Genomic DNA, 18,188 nt, shown 5'->3' with positions numbered 1-18,188 from the left:
GGAACATGTCTCTTTATAGCAGCAGGTCATCTTTCCTCTTTCCCCTCGCACGTTTTTCTGCATGGAAAGTGGCTGTGTCGAGTTTCGAAAGAAAACCAGAGAATGCCATTGACCAGGGTATTTCCTACTATCCCAGGATATTTATCAGGCTTTCCCCACCTCCTTGCTCCAAATATAATGCTGCTAAAGGTCTGTGGGATTACAGTGTGTCCCCCTTACACAAATTCTCCCATCCATATTACCAAAAATAAGGTCCTACGGTCATGTCACTGAACCCATACTGAATGCATTCCATTCTTCCTATCCCGACACCCTCTGGCCCCCTTTCTACACACAATGAACATACAGTTTATGATCATTCAACAGCCTCTACTTCCAAGGACAGAATCATCAAGGTTCACTCTCCATTTAAAATTTGATTTTTCTTGCTGCTTGTCATGCGTTGCAATCAAGATTACTATTGTATACTATTGCTAAGGCACATCATAATCCATCATATAGTGTGATGCTGGAACCAGTAACAAAAAAGCTCTCATCTACTACCTTGTTAGCACCTATTTCTATTTGTCAGGGTGGGGGGGGGAGGGGTGTGATGGCAGGGCTGTCCCTAAGAGTTTGTATGCCATCATAGTCCCCAGTCTACCTCAACACTTTAGATGTGGCAGACGTCACTGGCAACTTCATGTTGTCATCCTTTACCAACAAAACGTCTCTGAATTGTGAGGTGATCTCTCTCGACATTGAGGACCTAGGAAAGTGGCCCCAGCTAACCGATGAGACAGAAAGACATTCTGGATCTCTGAGCAGGTCTAATTTATTATTCCTTTGTTGAAGTTTAGATATCATTCCATACAATTCCATACGGTTTGCAGACCAAAAGAAGTTAGATTCACTCTAATGGGAATGATAAGTCAACGACTTGGAGATATCTTTTGTTCTAGATAAGAGAGCAGAACATTACAGTTCACTGTCCAGGTGCCAGGATATTTGGTGTTGACCAAGAAGGTTTCTTCACCTCACTTAGATGATCCAAAAAGAAGCAAGAGAAAACCTAGGGGAAAATTTAAGGCATTTGATTACAAAGGAATAAAATCTTTGATATCTGTTGTGATAGGCAGCACAACAACAATGAACCACCTCAACATGCGGGGAAGGATGAGGTAGGTTTCCATCTCAAGGCACATGCAATAGACTTTATGTTGAATTTTGCCACATAGCCTCCTTTGACCTTCAAGATGTGAAAAATGTTAACTAGAGAAATTAAGCAGAAACTTGTAAGAAATAGATATCTGTCATCGACAGCCTTGGAGAAGTCATTGGTCAGTGGGGTGTCCTCACAAACACACCTCCTCAACTTGGTTGAAACTGTATAATGCCAAAGCTCTGCCTCAAGGTACTCCAAATCCTTTTTGGTCACCTGACCAGACACTTCTATGTGCCTTTACTCTTTTTCTTTACTGCAGAAAATAAACATTGAAGTGCAACAGTGAAAGATTGGGATGATCCCCCTACATCTTGCACTAGACAGAGACTTATGTTATCTACACAAAGTAATCCACTAGAGATTGCCTTGCAGACTTGAGCTGCTTTCCTAGAGAGTTTAATCACAGCTGTTTACTGCAGAACATGAACATCTGGCTCCTTAATAATTTAAATGTCATTTGAGATTTTGTCTTGACTACATGAACATTTTGAAGTAGGCAGCCACTCCTTCTTCAGCAAGATTTTCCTATTCCTTCAGAAGTATATTTTGCGGGTTGTGCTTAACGAAGCTAATAGACAAAAGATGCTGTCGAAAAAAGATGTCAAAATCATAGCAGGGTGAGCAGGGTACTTCTCCCTGGGCATTGAACTTGGTAATTTCGAAATTGACAGATGCTGTCTTTAAAGGAGTGCATATATTTAAACATTATGAGCATGTGCTGAATCAACCTGAATTGTCTTATTTTGACTCATGCAAGGAAATCCGAATGAGACTGTGCACAAATGATCATACTTGACAAATCATTCACACCCTCACGATACCCTATTAATTGCTGATCTGTACTTAAATTAAATTATGGCTCTCCATTCAGCCATTTAACAAAGGATGGATCTACCACCCACCTTCTATTGTTTTACAGTTAACCTAGAATAGTTTACCAGGACGTGGATCCTAAACCCCCCAGACACCCCTGCCCCCAATAACTTTCTTGACTTTTGCCTGGGTTGTCTGAACAGGCAAATCTGATAACCAATGAAGAGGCGAATTCAGTTGTCCTGTAAAAATAATGAACTACTTGTAAATCAAGCATGCTAATGTTGGCAAAGTAGCTGAAACTTGAGATTTTTTTTCTTTTTAGGACTGGATGCTAATGGAGATGGGGACAAAAAGCATCAGAATGCAGTGTTAGTCGAATCACAAGAGCAATCTCTAACCATTTCAGTGGCTGACCACATAGATATGAACTCTGTGACCTTGGAAAATTCGGAGTATGAATCTGTACATGAAACCACACTGTCAGGTAATTAGTGCATGCTGCTGCGTTCGATAAAACTACCGATTTTCTTGAGGTTCATCATTAAAGCAGCGCAGGAGTTTGTATAAATTGAAGCCTTTCTGTGCTGTCTCACACCACCATTTTTTAGACCTAGGTTATGGTTGCCTTTTCTTCTTAAAATAAGTGATTTTGATGATACATTTAAAACAGTTTTGAACTACATAAACAAAATTGGGACATCAAAAGAAGGAAAGGTATACTTTTTGTAAGGTCATGTGCTGTTCTACTCATTTTTTATTCTTAAAACAAAAACTAAAAGCCACATAGCTAGAAGTTAAAGTGAACATCTTTCTTCATCTCTGATCATGGAGCTAAATTTGAAACTTAAAAGACCTCAAGATTTCCTATTTCCAAGTTGGTGCTTCAGCACGCTTTTCCACAGTTGTGCCAGTACTATGCAAAAACAAGTATCCCTGGTGACATGAAGAGATAATACTGGGTTAAGCTTGGGCAATTTTCATCTTTCAGAAAGCTATTGCTGCTCAGGTGAGATCAGTCCATGCTTTAAGTTGATTTGGTGTCTTTGGAAACCTTACATTGAAAAGCTTTGCAAAGATTGTATGTGTATACTTGGCCCTTTATGGGATTAGCACCTTTTAATACTTTTCTGTTACGTCTTGCAGACTACACTGTTTTTGTTTGGCAAAATTTGGCTTTTACTTTTTTTCTTATTGCTACTATTGCAGGATCCTTCACCAGGCATCTTCCTGTTTGATGATAAATATTTTGTAGAAGGCATCTTGAAATGTTACAACACCATCTCTATGTGATTTGAAGGTTGTGTTATCTAACTTAATGGGGCCCCGTTTATGACCTATGTATATGGCAGATTTCCAGCACTTGCCTAAAAAAGGATGACATAATGACATCACCTTAGACACAAGAATAAGTAAATTATCTCTTTATACTTAATATCTTTATACTGTTTTACATTGTGTCAAGGTGTTGCTGGTGACTTGCAATCTTTCCTGCCCAAAGGAATTTTACACTTTAACCATTTGCTAAACTACTTCTAGAACGCAACCGTTATGGTGCACAACTCTTAACAATAGATTAACATTAAGAGAAACTTGAAGTTATTACCTTGTGCACTACATTAACTTAAATTGTCCAGGTCTAGGTAACTTGTCCATTCAAACCCCAATTCAGAATCTGGGAAAGGTATTTTACACAGTTCTTTAAAGGTATTTTACACAGTTTTTTTAAAGAGGTTTTACATTTGGTTGGCCAGTCCTCTGCAAATTGGCATTAAAGATAATCTGGTCTAGACAACAATTCTTTACTGTTTTAGGCTTCGCTTTCCAAATCACTCCAGTCTACCATTCATTTGACTAAACTCTGCAAATGGAGAAAATGAAAATGTTTTGTAGCCCGATACAAGGATTTTCAGCTCTCACAGCAAATTACAGTACACTCTCCCAAAGCGAGCGCAGTTAAGTAGTTTCACTGATTTTTGAGGCACTGTGGCTTCATGTGATGGATTGTTAGGCAGCAGTCTACAATAAATGTAGAAAAAGCCCTGGTTCTCATTCCAACCAAAACATGACCATTCAAAATTATTTAATGGAATAAAATTCATTGTGTTGGCTTTTCAATTTTGCATAAAGGTGTTACGTCGGTAAAATCTGAAGGTGATTGGGAGTATCTGAGAGTATTCTCACACGCAGTTTAATCCCTTAGTTCCATCAAGTTATTAACCTGTAATCAAGTAAGATCAATTTTTTTTAATTTAAAGATAAAGTGTATTCATGAGTACCTTTCTTCAAAGTTAGTCAAATTAGTCTAGATCACATTATGTTGTATGGCCTCTGTACACCAGTGCCTGCAATAAGGATTTAATTCCAAACGAGAGAATTAGGATTTTAACTTGAAGATAGTTTTTTCAGATTCTGAGCTGAGGCTGTATTTTTGTTTTGTTCATTAGATACTCTTTGTTGTTCACATGAACTTTGAGATCAATGTGCACCTAGTTACCTAGGCATTGTGCATCAAGGGTGGAACTTGTAGTTAAGCTTGCATTTATGTTGGGTCTTACAAAATGTACAAGGAATTCATTCATCCAAGCCCTTTGAGGTATTAATGCTGGCCAGATTTTATTATTAAACAATACATGAAATTATCCTTTAAGTTCACAATGCTATAATTTACCATTCACCTTAGTTATAAGTACTTGGGACCATCTTTGCATTCAGCGAGCCCTTACTTGAACAGCTATCAGCAGATCTGTCTCCGATTGAAAGGCTATACATGCAGAACTATTTGTCTTTAGATTAACGGCCTCATCCAAGCTTTTCATTTGCTTGTTTTAGCAATGTCATCCGGGATTTGGGTATGTTTGTTCCTCTAAGCCTGTGGTGAATGTATTCCGTCATGCATGTGCTAGTCAGTTTTCTTAAACTGAGCAAGTGGTTGTTCATGCTTGCTTCCTTATGCTCAGCAGGGAGTGAATTCTATAACCTTATAGCCTGCTGCCGAGGGCTATTCCGAGTATTAAAGGCCCTTAACTGGCATGGGCCTATAAAGATGGAGAGGGCCTTTAACCACTTCGGCGCTGTGCACACTTCCACCCTGTGCGGGTGATTTAAATAGTGAGCGATATTCCTCGATATAGCCCCTGGCCGTCCTCCGCACACGCCCACCATGACGCATGAGGGCCGGGGGCTGTCATGCGCACCGAAGGGGTTAACAACCGGTATAACCTGAGGCAGAAGGGCTGTAATGCAATTGGAGCATTCTACCCACTAAGGGTAGAATGTTCTAAATTAAAAAAAGGAAAAATATAAAGACAAACATTGGAATGGTACAGCTCCTGACTTATACCTGCCAATATAAGCTCGGATCTATTCCATTGTCTTCAATAGAGCTCTCAACATTCCAATGTTATAATACATTTTTAATCTCAATACCACTATTGTTTCTTCATGTACAGTACTTTTACAATATTTTGCTACAATAACATTTTCCTTGGTGAATGAAACAAATTTTAACAATTCTGCGATACATCAAATTAAATCACAAAATATGGTGTATTTTTACAGTAACCACCATCATGGTTTGGCGTGGGGACAGCGGGGGCCAACTTTGGAACTGGATGTCATTTGTTGAAGTAAAGTTATGAAGGCTTAAGTGTAAACTGATATTAATGCCTTCTGGGGAATTAAACTTTAAGCAGCCATGTAGAACTGCATCTTGTCGGTCTGGATGAGGTTTGTGATTGCTCATTGAACAAACTGAAGTTTGCATATTGCTCTCCCTTCCATACTTTGGTGTTCAGTTAAATATATGTTGATTTCAGCTTGTTATTTACTGTTCTGGTTTCCACCATCACCTTCACTACTACCTTAATGTACCACTTTGTATATACCCCTTGCTGTAACCTAGGCAGACGTTTAAGTTATTCAACTTTTGAGTTTCTAAATCATCAAAAATTAAGTCCGTAATATGCAATTTGAGTGGGGCTTTCACCTTCATTTAATTTTTCGACTACGCTTCTGTATATGTTCAACTTGAACATATTGTCTCCGTCACAAAAGCAGAAGTGCAACAGATGACTGTCCATACAGCTGTTAACCAATTGCTGCCTGGTCTTCTATTAGTTATACTGTTTTGCCAAATAAAATAAAAAATGTTAAATGTATGATGTGATGATGGCAATTCTCCACTTTCAAATTCACCAGTTTAGGTTTGAATAGTTTACATTAAGTTATTGTCTGAAATATCAGAGGTTGGCATACCGTAATTTAACATAAGGGAAGCTCCGACATGTCTCTAAATGTTTCTATTTTCCGATGTAGTATTCTGTGATATGATTCCCATTACTCATTGTTTGTATGTTTTTGCTCAGCAGGGAATGACCAGTCTCAGTCAGGTCAGGAGGATCTTCGTGAAGTGCTTAAAAAAACACTGGAGTGTTGTTTATCAAGGTGAGGTTGTACAAAGTCAATTTGAAGTGTTTATTTCAGACGCATCCACCTGAATAGCTACTTTTCCTGAAAGTGATGCATGGTTAACTCTTTGTAGTATCCAATTTTTAGTACTATCAAAGTTTTTAAAATTTTATTAAACAAAGTCCAGTGTATGCCTACGTCTTTAACACTGTTTATAACATCTACAAGCATGTAGCAATTTTCTTTTATACCAGAATCCGTTGAAATAAAATGCAGACCTGCACCTTAAAAACCTCAAGTCCCAATTCATTGTCCCTCCTATGGCTTAGCCCTACTGTGCTCCTCTTTTGTAGCTACCTCTTGATGAACTGTCCATCTATTCCCACTTAAATTGAAATCTCAGGTTCTCAAATCTTTTACTTTGAGGTGCTCTAGTAAGTTGGTGTATCGACTTACTTTTCTTAGAGAAAAGTATGATCATTCTTGTTATTTCACTTGGACGGTCCTTCCCTAAATCAAAAGACACAAAGTGCATACGGTATTACTTCTAAATGATTGGTCTATGAAATATATTTCATAATATGAGCAAACCACAGACTTGTTAAACATGTACTTTTTCCATGCAGAAAGTAGTGCAATAGTACTAATCTATGTGAATTTTTCCCTTTAGTAAAAAAAATTATTTTGTTACATTGTATCTCAGAGCTTAAACCTAGTGTTACTCGCCACCTCCCGGACATGTGCCAATGCCCACCTCCACTCGCCTTAGGTGAGCGGTGAATGGAAGTATGCCGTACATCGGTCCTGTATTTTTGACACCTCAACCATACAATACACCTTCAGAGCTTTATATGTGCAGGAGATCAGTCCTCTAGTGGAACCCGGATCAAGCAACAGTGCTAAGGCTCTTCTAGAACGAGGTCCATATTTCACAACCAGTATTTTTGCATATTGTAGGAAATAACCATCCGGCACTAAGAACCATCCTTCACCTCGTCAAAAGAGAGGAAGATCCCATTAATGTACATATCTCCAGCTGTTGTACAGCTCCCCTCATACCATTTCGTGAAATCCATGACGGATTGGATCCGATGGAAACCTTGAATGCCTTGGAGGGGGAGTGACTGAGTATGGGGCCCTACACACAACCAAAGTAACAGCCTGTTCCCAGGCCTCCTCAACCTGACTAATAACAAACGGGCATTCCACAGAGGTCCTGGAGCACATCATAAGGTATCTTGGCAGTTCCGTCCCAGTACCCCAGTCCGCCAAAAGAGCCTTCTCTACATTGTGGCTCTCAGCACCCCACTCTGCCACATATTGCAGCAGTCCCGCAAGATAATAAAGACTAATGTCCGGGAGACACAGGTCCCTCCGAATCCATATCCAATTGGAGCACCTCCAGTTTTACCCTGCTGTGTCCTCCGGCCCACACCAAAGAAAACAGGAGACTGTTCAGGGTGTCAGAAGTGTATTTTGGGATACAACAGAAGGAATTCTGGAGGACATAAAGACAACAGAGAAGCGTAACCATCCTCGCCAATGCCACCCCGTCCCATAATCGAGGGGGTGTAGTCTGTACCAGAACAGAATGGATTCCCTCAGACCTGATTGACTTGCTTCCATATTCAGGGCATACGGAGCATCCGGCGAATGGGACACCTGTATACCCAGGTAGCACAAATGATAACACTCTCATCCAAGTTCCACAGCAGGAAGATCCGCAGCATCCCGGAAGGTCCAAAGGCTGGCAGTGGGGATATACCTGACTTTCGGCAGTTAATATGTAGTCCCGATACCATTCCGAAAGAGGCCAATATGTCAAGGAGTGCAGGTACTGCCTCCTCCGGTTGGCAGATGTAGAGAAGTGTGTCATCCGCATACTAAGAGATTACATGGGTATGACCATCCACGGTGATGCCCCAATGGGCCATATATCGCTGCAATCTGATCACCAATAGTTCCTTCGCCAGGGTGAAGAGAAGTCTGTGCCCCTCTCAAGGGAGAGGCTTTCCGATATCAGGCCTCCATTACGGACGCGAGCCCTCAGCTGACAATAGAGGAGGCGGACCCAGGATATAAACTTATGGCCCTGACCCATTCTCCTTAGGACTTCCCACAGATGCGCCCAAATGTTTTCTCGCTATCTAGGGAGACGACTGCCACCCGGGCATCGCTGTCTGCCACAGTTTGTCTCACTTCCCTGTTATGAACCCACATTGGTCCTCGTGGACCAGGTGTGTTGACACCGTGCCCAAACGTGTCACCTATACCTTGGCTAGCAATTTGGCCTCTACCCCCAACATCGATAATGGTCAGGGTCACATACGTCTTTACCCAGCTTTGGGAGTATAACAATCTGCACATCCCTCATAGATGGTGGCAAAACTAGTCCCTTGGCCTCCTGCAAGGTCTCCAATAATCTGGGGAGCAGAATATCAGCAGAGGCCTGGAAGTACTCTACCAGGAGGCCATCAGGTACCGGGGACATAAAGCAGACCATACTGTGCAGTTCTTCCTGCAGTTCGCACACAGCATCTGTAATGCAGTGGTTGAGTGGACACAACAGCATGAACCTACTGGGGTAACAATGCAGTCAAGTGTGACATAGATAACACTAGGAATCCCAAACGCTTCTTCTTGAAGCATAGGTATTTCTTTCTTCAGATGATGATTCTGCTGCCTTATCTCAAATTTGAGGGGCCGATTAGTTACAGAATAGTGTAGATGGGTGGTCCTGTCATTTATCAGTTGTTCACCAGGCCTTCCTGTACTATTGCAGTCCAGATGGCGAACTAGTTTACTCCCTTTGCCAACTTGGATTGAAAGCTGGTGAGTGGAGCAAAAAATGCTTACTCAAGGCAGTGGGGTGATGCTTGGCTCCATGATACTGTATAGCACAAATAATTATACACTTTGAACTGAGTGTTCAGAAAGAGTTAGATCTTTGGGGAATAATAAGACATTCATAGCATGTGTTGGCTGCAGATACACATGCTTTGCACACTCCTGCCATCTAGTGTTGGGCCTGGACTCTGAAATTTGTTGTTCTCGAGGAAATCTTTTATGGTTGACGTCATACGTAGTCTCTCCTCCCCGAGGGATTGCGCATGTTCAGTGATTCCTCTGTTAGATCATTTATTTCCGCCATCGGGCTCGGACAGATTGCGTTGGAGCTCTGTTGTTTTCGATGGCCATACAACCTATGGACAACTGACGGATCCCGCAGAACGGTGATCGATGACCAAGACTAACATATGGCTCTTGCAAACGTGTAAGCAGGGAGTGAAAGCAACCAACTTCCACATCGTCGCCTTCCACACCCATCAAGAATGTTTGTCTCTGGGTAATGGAAGCTAAAACTGACCGTTTATTCAGGACGTGTCCTCGGTGCGGAGCGAAATACGCCTATTCAGACACCCACAAAATCTGTAATCTGTGTCGCTCGCCGGCGCACAAGGAACTGTGCTGCATGGAACCTATTTGAAAACAAGATGTTGTGAAGCAGACGAGATCGAAGGTTAGCCCATAACATGGAAATGGCAACGGCGGTCGAGTTCTAACAAGAAGAAAAGCACAGAGAGGCCGAGTGAGACACAGAGCTAACTGTCAGACAGGGGAATGTCCTCGCCAGTTCCTCCGATGGCTCTAGTGAAGGAGATTAGTCCAGTGTGAAAGTCAAAGCCACAATGCATCTGACTCCGGAGCAAGGGTCGGGACTCAGGTTGAAGACCACTCCAAGTCCCTTGAGTATAATTGACCGACCCCTTGCCAAAAAGATTATACATAAACCTCCCCATCTATTCCACAGTGCGCCACAGCACTAAGGAAAAAAAAAGTTTATACAGTTGAATGGGATTGATCTACACCAGACCCTTTGCAGCCAGGGGTGCACGACTAACTAACTCAGTTGCTTGGGCCTGTGGGGCTGAATTTCCAGTAAGAATCCTAAGAAACAGTAAAGCCCAAAAACGTTCCGCACAATAACTGATTTAAAAATAAATTCTAAAACATTAAGAATTGATGGTGCCATGGCCAAGTTCGCAAGTTTATTCCAATATCCATTTATAAGGTGCTTATGGTGTCTAGTAGAAGTAATAACTTTATTCGGTTAAAAGCAACCATCAAAGTATGCACAAGACTAATAAAAACAAGGCACCAACAATCCGTATACAAGGGGGATAATATATAAAGCTTATTGTCAAGAAGGGACCTATATACATAGAAGTACAACACCATCACAGTACCCTTTAAAATTAGATTCACAATATTCATTTAAAACACTTCTTATGGTTTGATAACATTCCTCCAGGCAATAAAATTTAATAAAACTCCTAAGAGGAATGTGCAAAATACACCAATTGCCAAGGTGTAAGCAAATTTAAAAAATGTGTTTAAAAAATGTGCAACAGGAGGCAATACAGTTACAAATGTTCTCAAATTTGCCTTGGGACTGTGCAACAAATGCATAAAGTGACATACATAGTGCAAATAGGCAGGTAAACAGCAATACATCGAAGGGAACACTCTATGGAACACAGCAGTCTATGGCGTTTAAAACATTTTGTCTTTTAAACCACTCTGTTTGCAAAAATGTACTTACAGCAAATACTACTATTGCCGATGTGTCACTTTTTAAAATCCTGAAGGCTTCCAGGTGGCTACGGGTAGCCATGTCGTGGCAGATTGGAGCTAGCCATTTGCAACTTGAGTTAATACTCCCTGCAGAAGAACAATACAGGTTTCTCATCTTCAGTCCCCGAGCTACATATAGGGCAAATTCTGAGATCTTGGTTAGTGCGCCATTTGCTTGTAAAGGATCTCAAGGGTAGGATTCTACATCGGAACCGTATATACAAGTTACTGGTTGAGGATGGGAATATTAGATCTAAAAATTCTTTTGGCTATTCATAGCATAACGGTGGTTAATGTAAGGCCAATATCGAATTTTAAGCAATTTGTTATCCGGTTTTGAGAGATTTTTAGGGTCCCTAGCACCTTGAAAGTTCAATAGCTCTACCAGTGAATCTTCAATTTCAGGTGTAGACCAAATTCTGATCCAATATAATAGGATTTTTTAAATAGACAAGTTGGCAACTCTTTTTGTCCCAACATCCAAATACATGGGGGGGTGTGGTGAGCTCGATCGTAAACCTAGAAGCCTTCTAATAAAATGATTCTCAGCTATCGTCATTGGCTGTAAATTTCCACAGCCCCAGACCTCCGCTCCATAAAGAGCAGCTCCCTATGCCATTGCTTGAGAGGTTTCCACAGCAGGGGAATTTATGTGTAACGTAGTTTGATTATAAAAACTTAAAATAGCATTAGATCAGTGTTCAATCGTTTAGGTTATCCATGAGTCTGACGTGCAAATTACAAGTGCGTAACTCAAAGTTGACTGTTTTCGACCAGATGGGGTGAAGAAAAGACAACTTGTATATAGTCATAGATTAATGAGCTCGATGTATACCTTTTAGCGTGCATGAGGTCGGATCTGATCACTGAGAGACATTTCCTCTCAACTCTCAGCCAATGGATTGCTTTGTCAATCAGAGCATCGGGGGCTTCATAGTAGCCAGGTTTCAACTTTGGGACCTCCGTCATAAAAATAGAGTAAAAATGTGAAAGATGTGGGCGATCTTGTGAGTCCAATCGGCCATCATAGTCACAAGGTCTCCTCAATGGATTGGAAGTTAGCAGCCGGGAATTAGCATTAGGCAACCCACTTATGTCACTAGGATAGTGATCTCCCATCATTCTCGGCTGAATAATGCAGAACGTGTTAGTAACGCAGCCCCATAGATTCTATGATCTTAATGGCCTTGATGACTGAGCTTGATTTGTTCACTTCATGTTGAGAGCTATTCAGCGACTAACTTGGGATGCCCAATTTTCCCAGTTGGGATCTATTATGGATAGTGGGAAACTCCTGATGGGGTGCAGAACTTAGTGACATAGAAGAGGGGATTTTACTAGACTGAGCTGTGGGTGAAGGTTCAGTAACCCCCCTCTGACAAACATTTGCATGGTCGTACAAACAGGGGCTAGATGATAACTTGTTTGTACGGTAATAAAATTATATTTTTAAGGTGGTCCAGTTTGCTATCCAACCTTCCACGATGACTATTCAGGACATGAGAAGTGACAAATGCAGAGTTGGCACATAAAACTTGGTTTATATCTTTAGGCTTAGCTTGAGGCCCAGTGATTTCGTCAGTAGACTGCAACCCTGTGGCTTCATCAGCCAACTGCAGCAGCTCAAATAGATTTTGACGTGGAACATTGGCAACTATATTAATTATGGGGGACAAGGGGCATTTGGAACTCTCAATCGTCCCCTAGTCTACTAGAGTTGGTCCTATCAAGCGTTGTTTCATTTGGGGTTCCCCCAAGCTCGAGTGAGTCACAAACACCACTAGCAGTCGGATCTGGTTGTTCACAAACTTTCATTTTTTTCCTGAACATCGTGGGAACTATTGGCCGGTGTCTCTTCGCTTTCAATTAATTCCCGCTGGTTTTTAGAAGTTATTCAACTTCCTCAATGAGGTGGTCGATGTCAGCCAGGGATTGTAAGTTTGGTTGAGCCGTACCATGTCTCTCCTTCCCAGATTTTCTAGTTTTTTTTAGCCTGGGTTTCATTTTTAACAGCCTCTCCTACCTTGTTTGCCCATTGCCGCAGGAATATAACGATATCAGTCATGGCTAGTATAAGAGCAGAAGGTCAGCAGATGCAGCCCAATGAGAAAAAAGTAATAAGAAAAGTAAATTGGTACCTTGTTGGATATTGCAATAAAACATGTGCAAACGGGCTCTGGATATGTTGATCTCCTCGAGTCATTTAGTCTCCAAGGTCAAACGTTAGGGAGGGCCCAGCCCAGCCTCCTAGCACGTCGGATTATGAGGGATCGAGTCCCCAGAAGGCATGCAAGGTACCGGCGGTAATGGGCTCCCATGCTGTTGGAGCACCACTCTGCTAATAAGCGCCTCATGGCGCGAGAACACGCGTTGACGCCTCTTCGCACATCTGATTATGGAGGGGGGGGGGGGGGGGGGGGGGAAGTCCCCAGAAGGCAGGCAAGGTACGGGTGGTAATGGGCTTCCGTGCCATGGCAGCCCTACTGTTCTAATAAGCGCCTCCTAGAGCGAGAACACCCGTTGGCGTCTCCTGGCGTGTCAGATTATGGGGGATGGAGTCCACAGAAGGCAGGCATGGTACCGGAGGTAATGGGCTTAAGCTCCGCGGTGTCCTGACTCTGCTAATAAGCGTCTCCTGGAGCGAGAACACGCGTTGGTGCCTCCTGGCGTGTTGGATTATGGGGGATGGAGTCCACAGAAGGCAGGCAAGGTACTGGTAGTAATGGGCTCTAGTGCCGTGGGAACCTGACTCTGCTAGTAAGCGCCTCCTGGCACGAGAACACGCGTTGGCGCCTCCTGCAGCATCGGATTATGGTGGATGGAGTCCCCAGAAGGCAGGCAAGGTACCAGTGGTAATGATGCTTATGGTGTCCAGTAGTCAGTATCCACTCATGACCCAATTCAATGAGGATTGGCTAGGGACTTGTTTGGTCTCAGTTCATTATAGGGGCATTGGGTGGTGAAACTTAGTTGGCTCCCGTCTTAAGCTTCTAGGGTACCAAAGTTCATGTGCCCACTTCTCTGAACCAGCTTATCATAGCCAAGATGTTAGGTTGACAATGACAACCACAGGACCTAGAGCATCCACTGAAAGCAAAGGGGTTTATGCAGTTGAACTGAAAAGCAGGTTACTGGGTTAGTCCAGTCATGACAAAACTGGTCAGGGCTAAGAATCTCAATAAACCACAATTTATCCTAAAGTCTTACTGGGGCTGGAAATATGGCGGTGTGGCCTTCTCTGTGGTCATGGTTGATACTAGGTAGATCAGGAACAATTCAGGGGAGTTCTACCAATAAATCAAGTTTGAAATATCATCCTGCCAAAAATATCAACTTCACAATACCAACTACCACAATATTGTGGAGGAAAGTTACATAGGTGAGTATAAAAAAAAAATGCAAAATGCATTTCAGACTTTCACCAAGAGAAAAATAATATTCTTCTTATTTGTACAGGTTCATGACTTTTTTTCTCGGTCACACAACAAAGAGGGTTATCAGAAGTTGTGTAGTGTACTGCTTTCTCCATTTATTTCAACATACTTATGGAGACATGAGGGAGCCTTACTTGATCTATAGATTTTAGACTAATGCATCTATGAATATGTAAATGTAACTACAGTAAGTCGCATCAAAAGAGTGCTGAGAAAAGGGGAAGGGCAAAAGTGGGAGATGGACCTAGCTTTGAGAATCGAAATGCACACGGGCTCCAGAACTATGCAAAGTTGTTTATCCCTCCAATAACCAGCTCTCATCTCCTCAAGTGTTGCCATAGCAATAGTTTTTAGTTCCCAAACGTTACTCAAAGTGCCTCCATTTATTTGTCACAAATAGCAAAGCTATTCACTTAGATACCTATTTTCAGAAGCAGTTGTTGCCCCAGTATTGGACTTTCATAGATTCCCATGCTTTGTATCATTCCCCCGTCGTTGGAATGGGAGCCTCGGTAAATAGAAAAATACCATAGCAGTAGGTACAAAAGAGAAAGACAGGCCTAGGCCTCATCCCATTTTGTAGCATATCCACCTCTTTTTGTAAAAGAGACCAAAGAATTGCAACAACCAATCAGAGTAGCCTCACCCCATAGAACCCTCCTGAGAGAGCCTCAGAGCTTTAGATTTTCTACCGCACGTTGTGCTAAGGGAGTCTCCACTGAGCTCTGCCCAGATTTCTCTTCAGATTGGATTTTTCTCTTCAATTTTCAACTCTACTATGTCTGATAAGGAAAAGAAGGCTTTATTTAAAGCCTGTGTAACCTGTTCAAAGAAAAGGCTATACATAGAGGACAAGCACAAAGACTGTATATACTGCTTGTACCCTGATCATAAAGCCACAGATTGTAAGATCTGCAGGACTTTCTCCACAAAGACCTTGAGAGACAGGGAAGGACGTCTGTTAACCTAGCTACAGAAAATGAAGTCTCGTTGGAGGTTCTATCATCTGACAGTGAGGATTCTTCCTCAGCTGCGTCTTCCAGAAGATCCAGGAAGAAGGGTAGGTCTTCCCCTTCAACTTCATCTGTACCACCTGTTAATGCCTCCCAAAAGACTTCTGAAAGGCCAAGTCCCAAGAAATCTCCTCACCGAGGTGTAAAGGAGAGGCCGCGACTAGTTGCTGAGGCGCAAACATCAAACAAGGTACTTCAGATTCCTTCTGTTGCTTCACCATCAGCTGAAAAGGAGATTTTCAAAAAACCAGCGTCTGTCTCTCAGGAGGGGAAATCAGATAGAAAAATTCGTCCGTCGACGACGAAGTCTTCCGGTACGTCGACGACGGCGGCATCTAAAGTGCATCTGGTTTCAGTTACAGCTCCGTCGACGGGACCGTCGACGGTAGCTTCGTCGACGGTGGCTGCTGTGTTATCTCCATCGACGCTTCAGGTTCCGATCCCCTTGTCATCGACGATGATGATGACATATTCGACGACGATGACGCTGACAATAGGGTCGACGGCCACGACGTCGATGAGGATAACGGTGGCGACGATGTTGACAACAGCTGCAATGAAGGTGACGACGAGCTCGTTGACGGTACCGTCGACGATCAGCCCTTCGTCGACGACAGCCCTTTCTTCGCCGACGGTCCCGTCGACGATTCAAAAAGTCTGGATTTCGATAAAAAGGCAGCAGATCACTCCTGAGATGACTTCTCCGCGCAGAATGACAACCCTTGCCACCAACTTTGCTCTTGGAGGAAGAGCTTTCAGAGGAGGAGGATGGTTCTTACGGGGATGCTTATAGCCCATCCCAACTTCATGTGAAGTATCAGGATATGGTGGCAATTCCTTCCTCTCTTATTACGGATTTGCAGGATATGGTGGTAATTCCTTCCTCTCTTATGACGGATTTGCAAATGATGTTACAGGATTACAAGAAATGGTTTCCATCTCAAGCTTCTGAGCAACAAATGCAGTCACCTCCTCCATCGATTCCTGCTACTTCTTCAACTACAGTTATTCCTCAGGTGTCTCGGCCTCTGGTATCGGAGCCTAGAGAAAGCCACCAGGAGATTATTGCTGTTCATGATGATGATTCATCTGACGAGGATAAGTTATTCATCAAGTCCCGGATCCTGATAAAGAGTGGGACGACTATGTCATTCCAGATCCGGCCTCACCATCGCCGGATCCTGTTGACTCTCCTCCAGCAGACATCGGAGGTTTCCATAACCTTATGGAGAGAGCGTTCAAGAGATTTGGCATTCCTGTTACGACCGTACAGTCAGACTGTTTCCTTTATGATTTCAAGGAACCTTACAGGAAGTCCATCTGTTCAATCCCAATCGTGGAGCATGTTTGGTCTGAAGGTACTAAGGAGATGCAAAATCCGGCTACAGTCATCCCTGTTCTTCCGCGGTTGGAGAAGAAATGTAAAGCTCCAGAGAACAGTCCCGCTTGCCTGACCGGTCAACTGAAGCCGGACTCCGTTATTTCCCAGGCAGCTCAAAGAAAGTCTAAGAATCCATTGGCGCCCCTTATAACACCACCAGATAAGGAGGGTAGACCCCTGGACAATGTGGGTAAACGATTCTCCTCAATGTCTAGCCTTCTAGTTCGAGCGGCAAATGCTCTTGCAATCTTGGGTAGATATGATCGCCAGATGTGGTGCGATTTATCCCCGTTTGTGGATCAACTTCCGGATAGTGCCACGGTAGAGGCCAAAAAGATCCTTGAGGAAGGAGAACAGTCTTCTTCGGAAGTAATAGATTGTGCTATGGATATAGCTACCACCGCCTTTCTAGCCTTAGCAGGGTCAGCAGTTTTAAGACGTCAGGGCTGGCTTCGGGCTACCTGGTTTCGCCAGGAAGTTCAGAATAAGATCTTGGATTTACCTTATGATGGGGATATGCTTTTTGGCAAGCATATAGACGATGCCCTCCAAGACATCAAAAAGGACACAGACACTGCAAGGTCCTTGGGGACATTGCAATACCGCAAGGTTCCTTTCAGGGGTGCTAAAGGGAGAGGTTTTTCGTCATACAGAGGTGGTAACCAACAACGCTACTCCTCTTATTCACAATCCTCCCAGTCGTACAAGCCACAATACTCGCAACGCCAAGGTCAATCGGTGTCTTTCTCTCATCACCCGTCAAGAAGGCGACAGGGTCGTGAGGGAAGAGATACTTCAAAGCGACAATAGCGGCTTTCAGGCTCTGTCTACTGTCCCTCCCCCCCTTCCAATATCATCAGTGGGGGGCAGGATATCAAAATACCTCCACAATTGGCAGATCATTACATCGGATCGGTGGGTCCTCAACATCATACAATTTGGCCACACACTAGAGTTTCAAGATTTTCCACCATCCAGAGCCCCTTGCGCCACAGAATCTGAATCTTCTATGTCTCGAAGCTCAGCAACTGCTCATCAAAGGAGCGATAGAAATAATTCCTCAGTCCCAACGAGGAAAAGGTTTCTATTCCAGGTTTTTCCTGGTTCGCAAGACAGAAGAAAAGTGGCGCCCAATTCTAGACCTGAGGGAGCTCAACACCTATCTCATAAAACTCTAATTTTGGATGGTTTCTCTCCAGGATATTTTGCGTCTCCTAAATCTTGCCGATTTATATGTCAACTCTAGATCTCGAGGACGCATACTTTCATGTTCTCATTCATCCGGCCCACAGTAGGTA

At 42.9% G+C, this 18,188-nt stretch overlaps 1 protein-coding gene across 4 annotated transcripts in view; it reads left to right on the top strand.

Moving 5' to 3' along the window:
- LARP4B (La ribonucleoprotein 4B) overlaps positions 1-18,188 on the top strand; it is a 639,242-nt gene that overhangs the window by 169,195 nt on the left and 451,859 nt on the right. For 3 of the 4 annotated variants that reach the window (XM_078663295.1, XM_078663296.1, XM_078663293.1), the window contains 2 exons: positions 2,343-2,504; positions 6,385-6,463. In XM_078663295.1, coding sequence (XP_078519421.1) covers positions 2,343-2,504; positions 6,385-6,463 — 241 coding nt within the window. The remainder of the gene's footprint in view (positions 1-2,342; positions 2,505-6,384; positions 6,464-18,188) is intronic. The other variant, XM_078663294.1, reaches the window with a different exon arrangement.

This window comes from Lissotriton helveticus, chromosome 10 (genome assembly GCF_964261635.1).
Source record: "Lissotriton helveticus chromosome 10, aLisHel1.1, whole genome shotgun sequence".
NCBI classification, from domain to species: domain Eukaryota; kingdom Metazoa; phylum Chordata; class Amphibia; order Caudata; family Salamandridae; genus Lissotriton; species Lissotriton helveticus.
The sequence above is the reverse complement of the archived record's forward strand: the minus strand, read 5'-3'. Positions and strand labels throughout refer to the sequence as shown.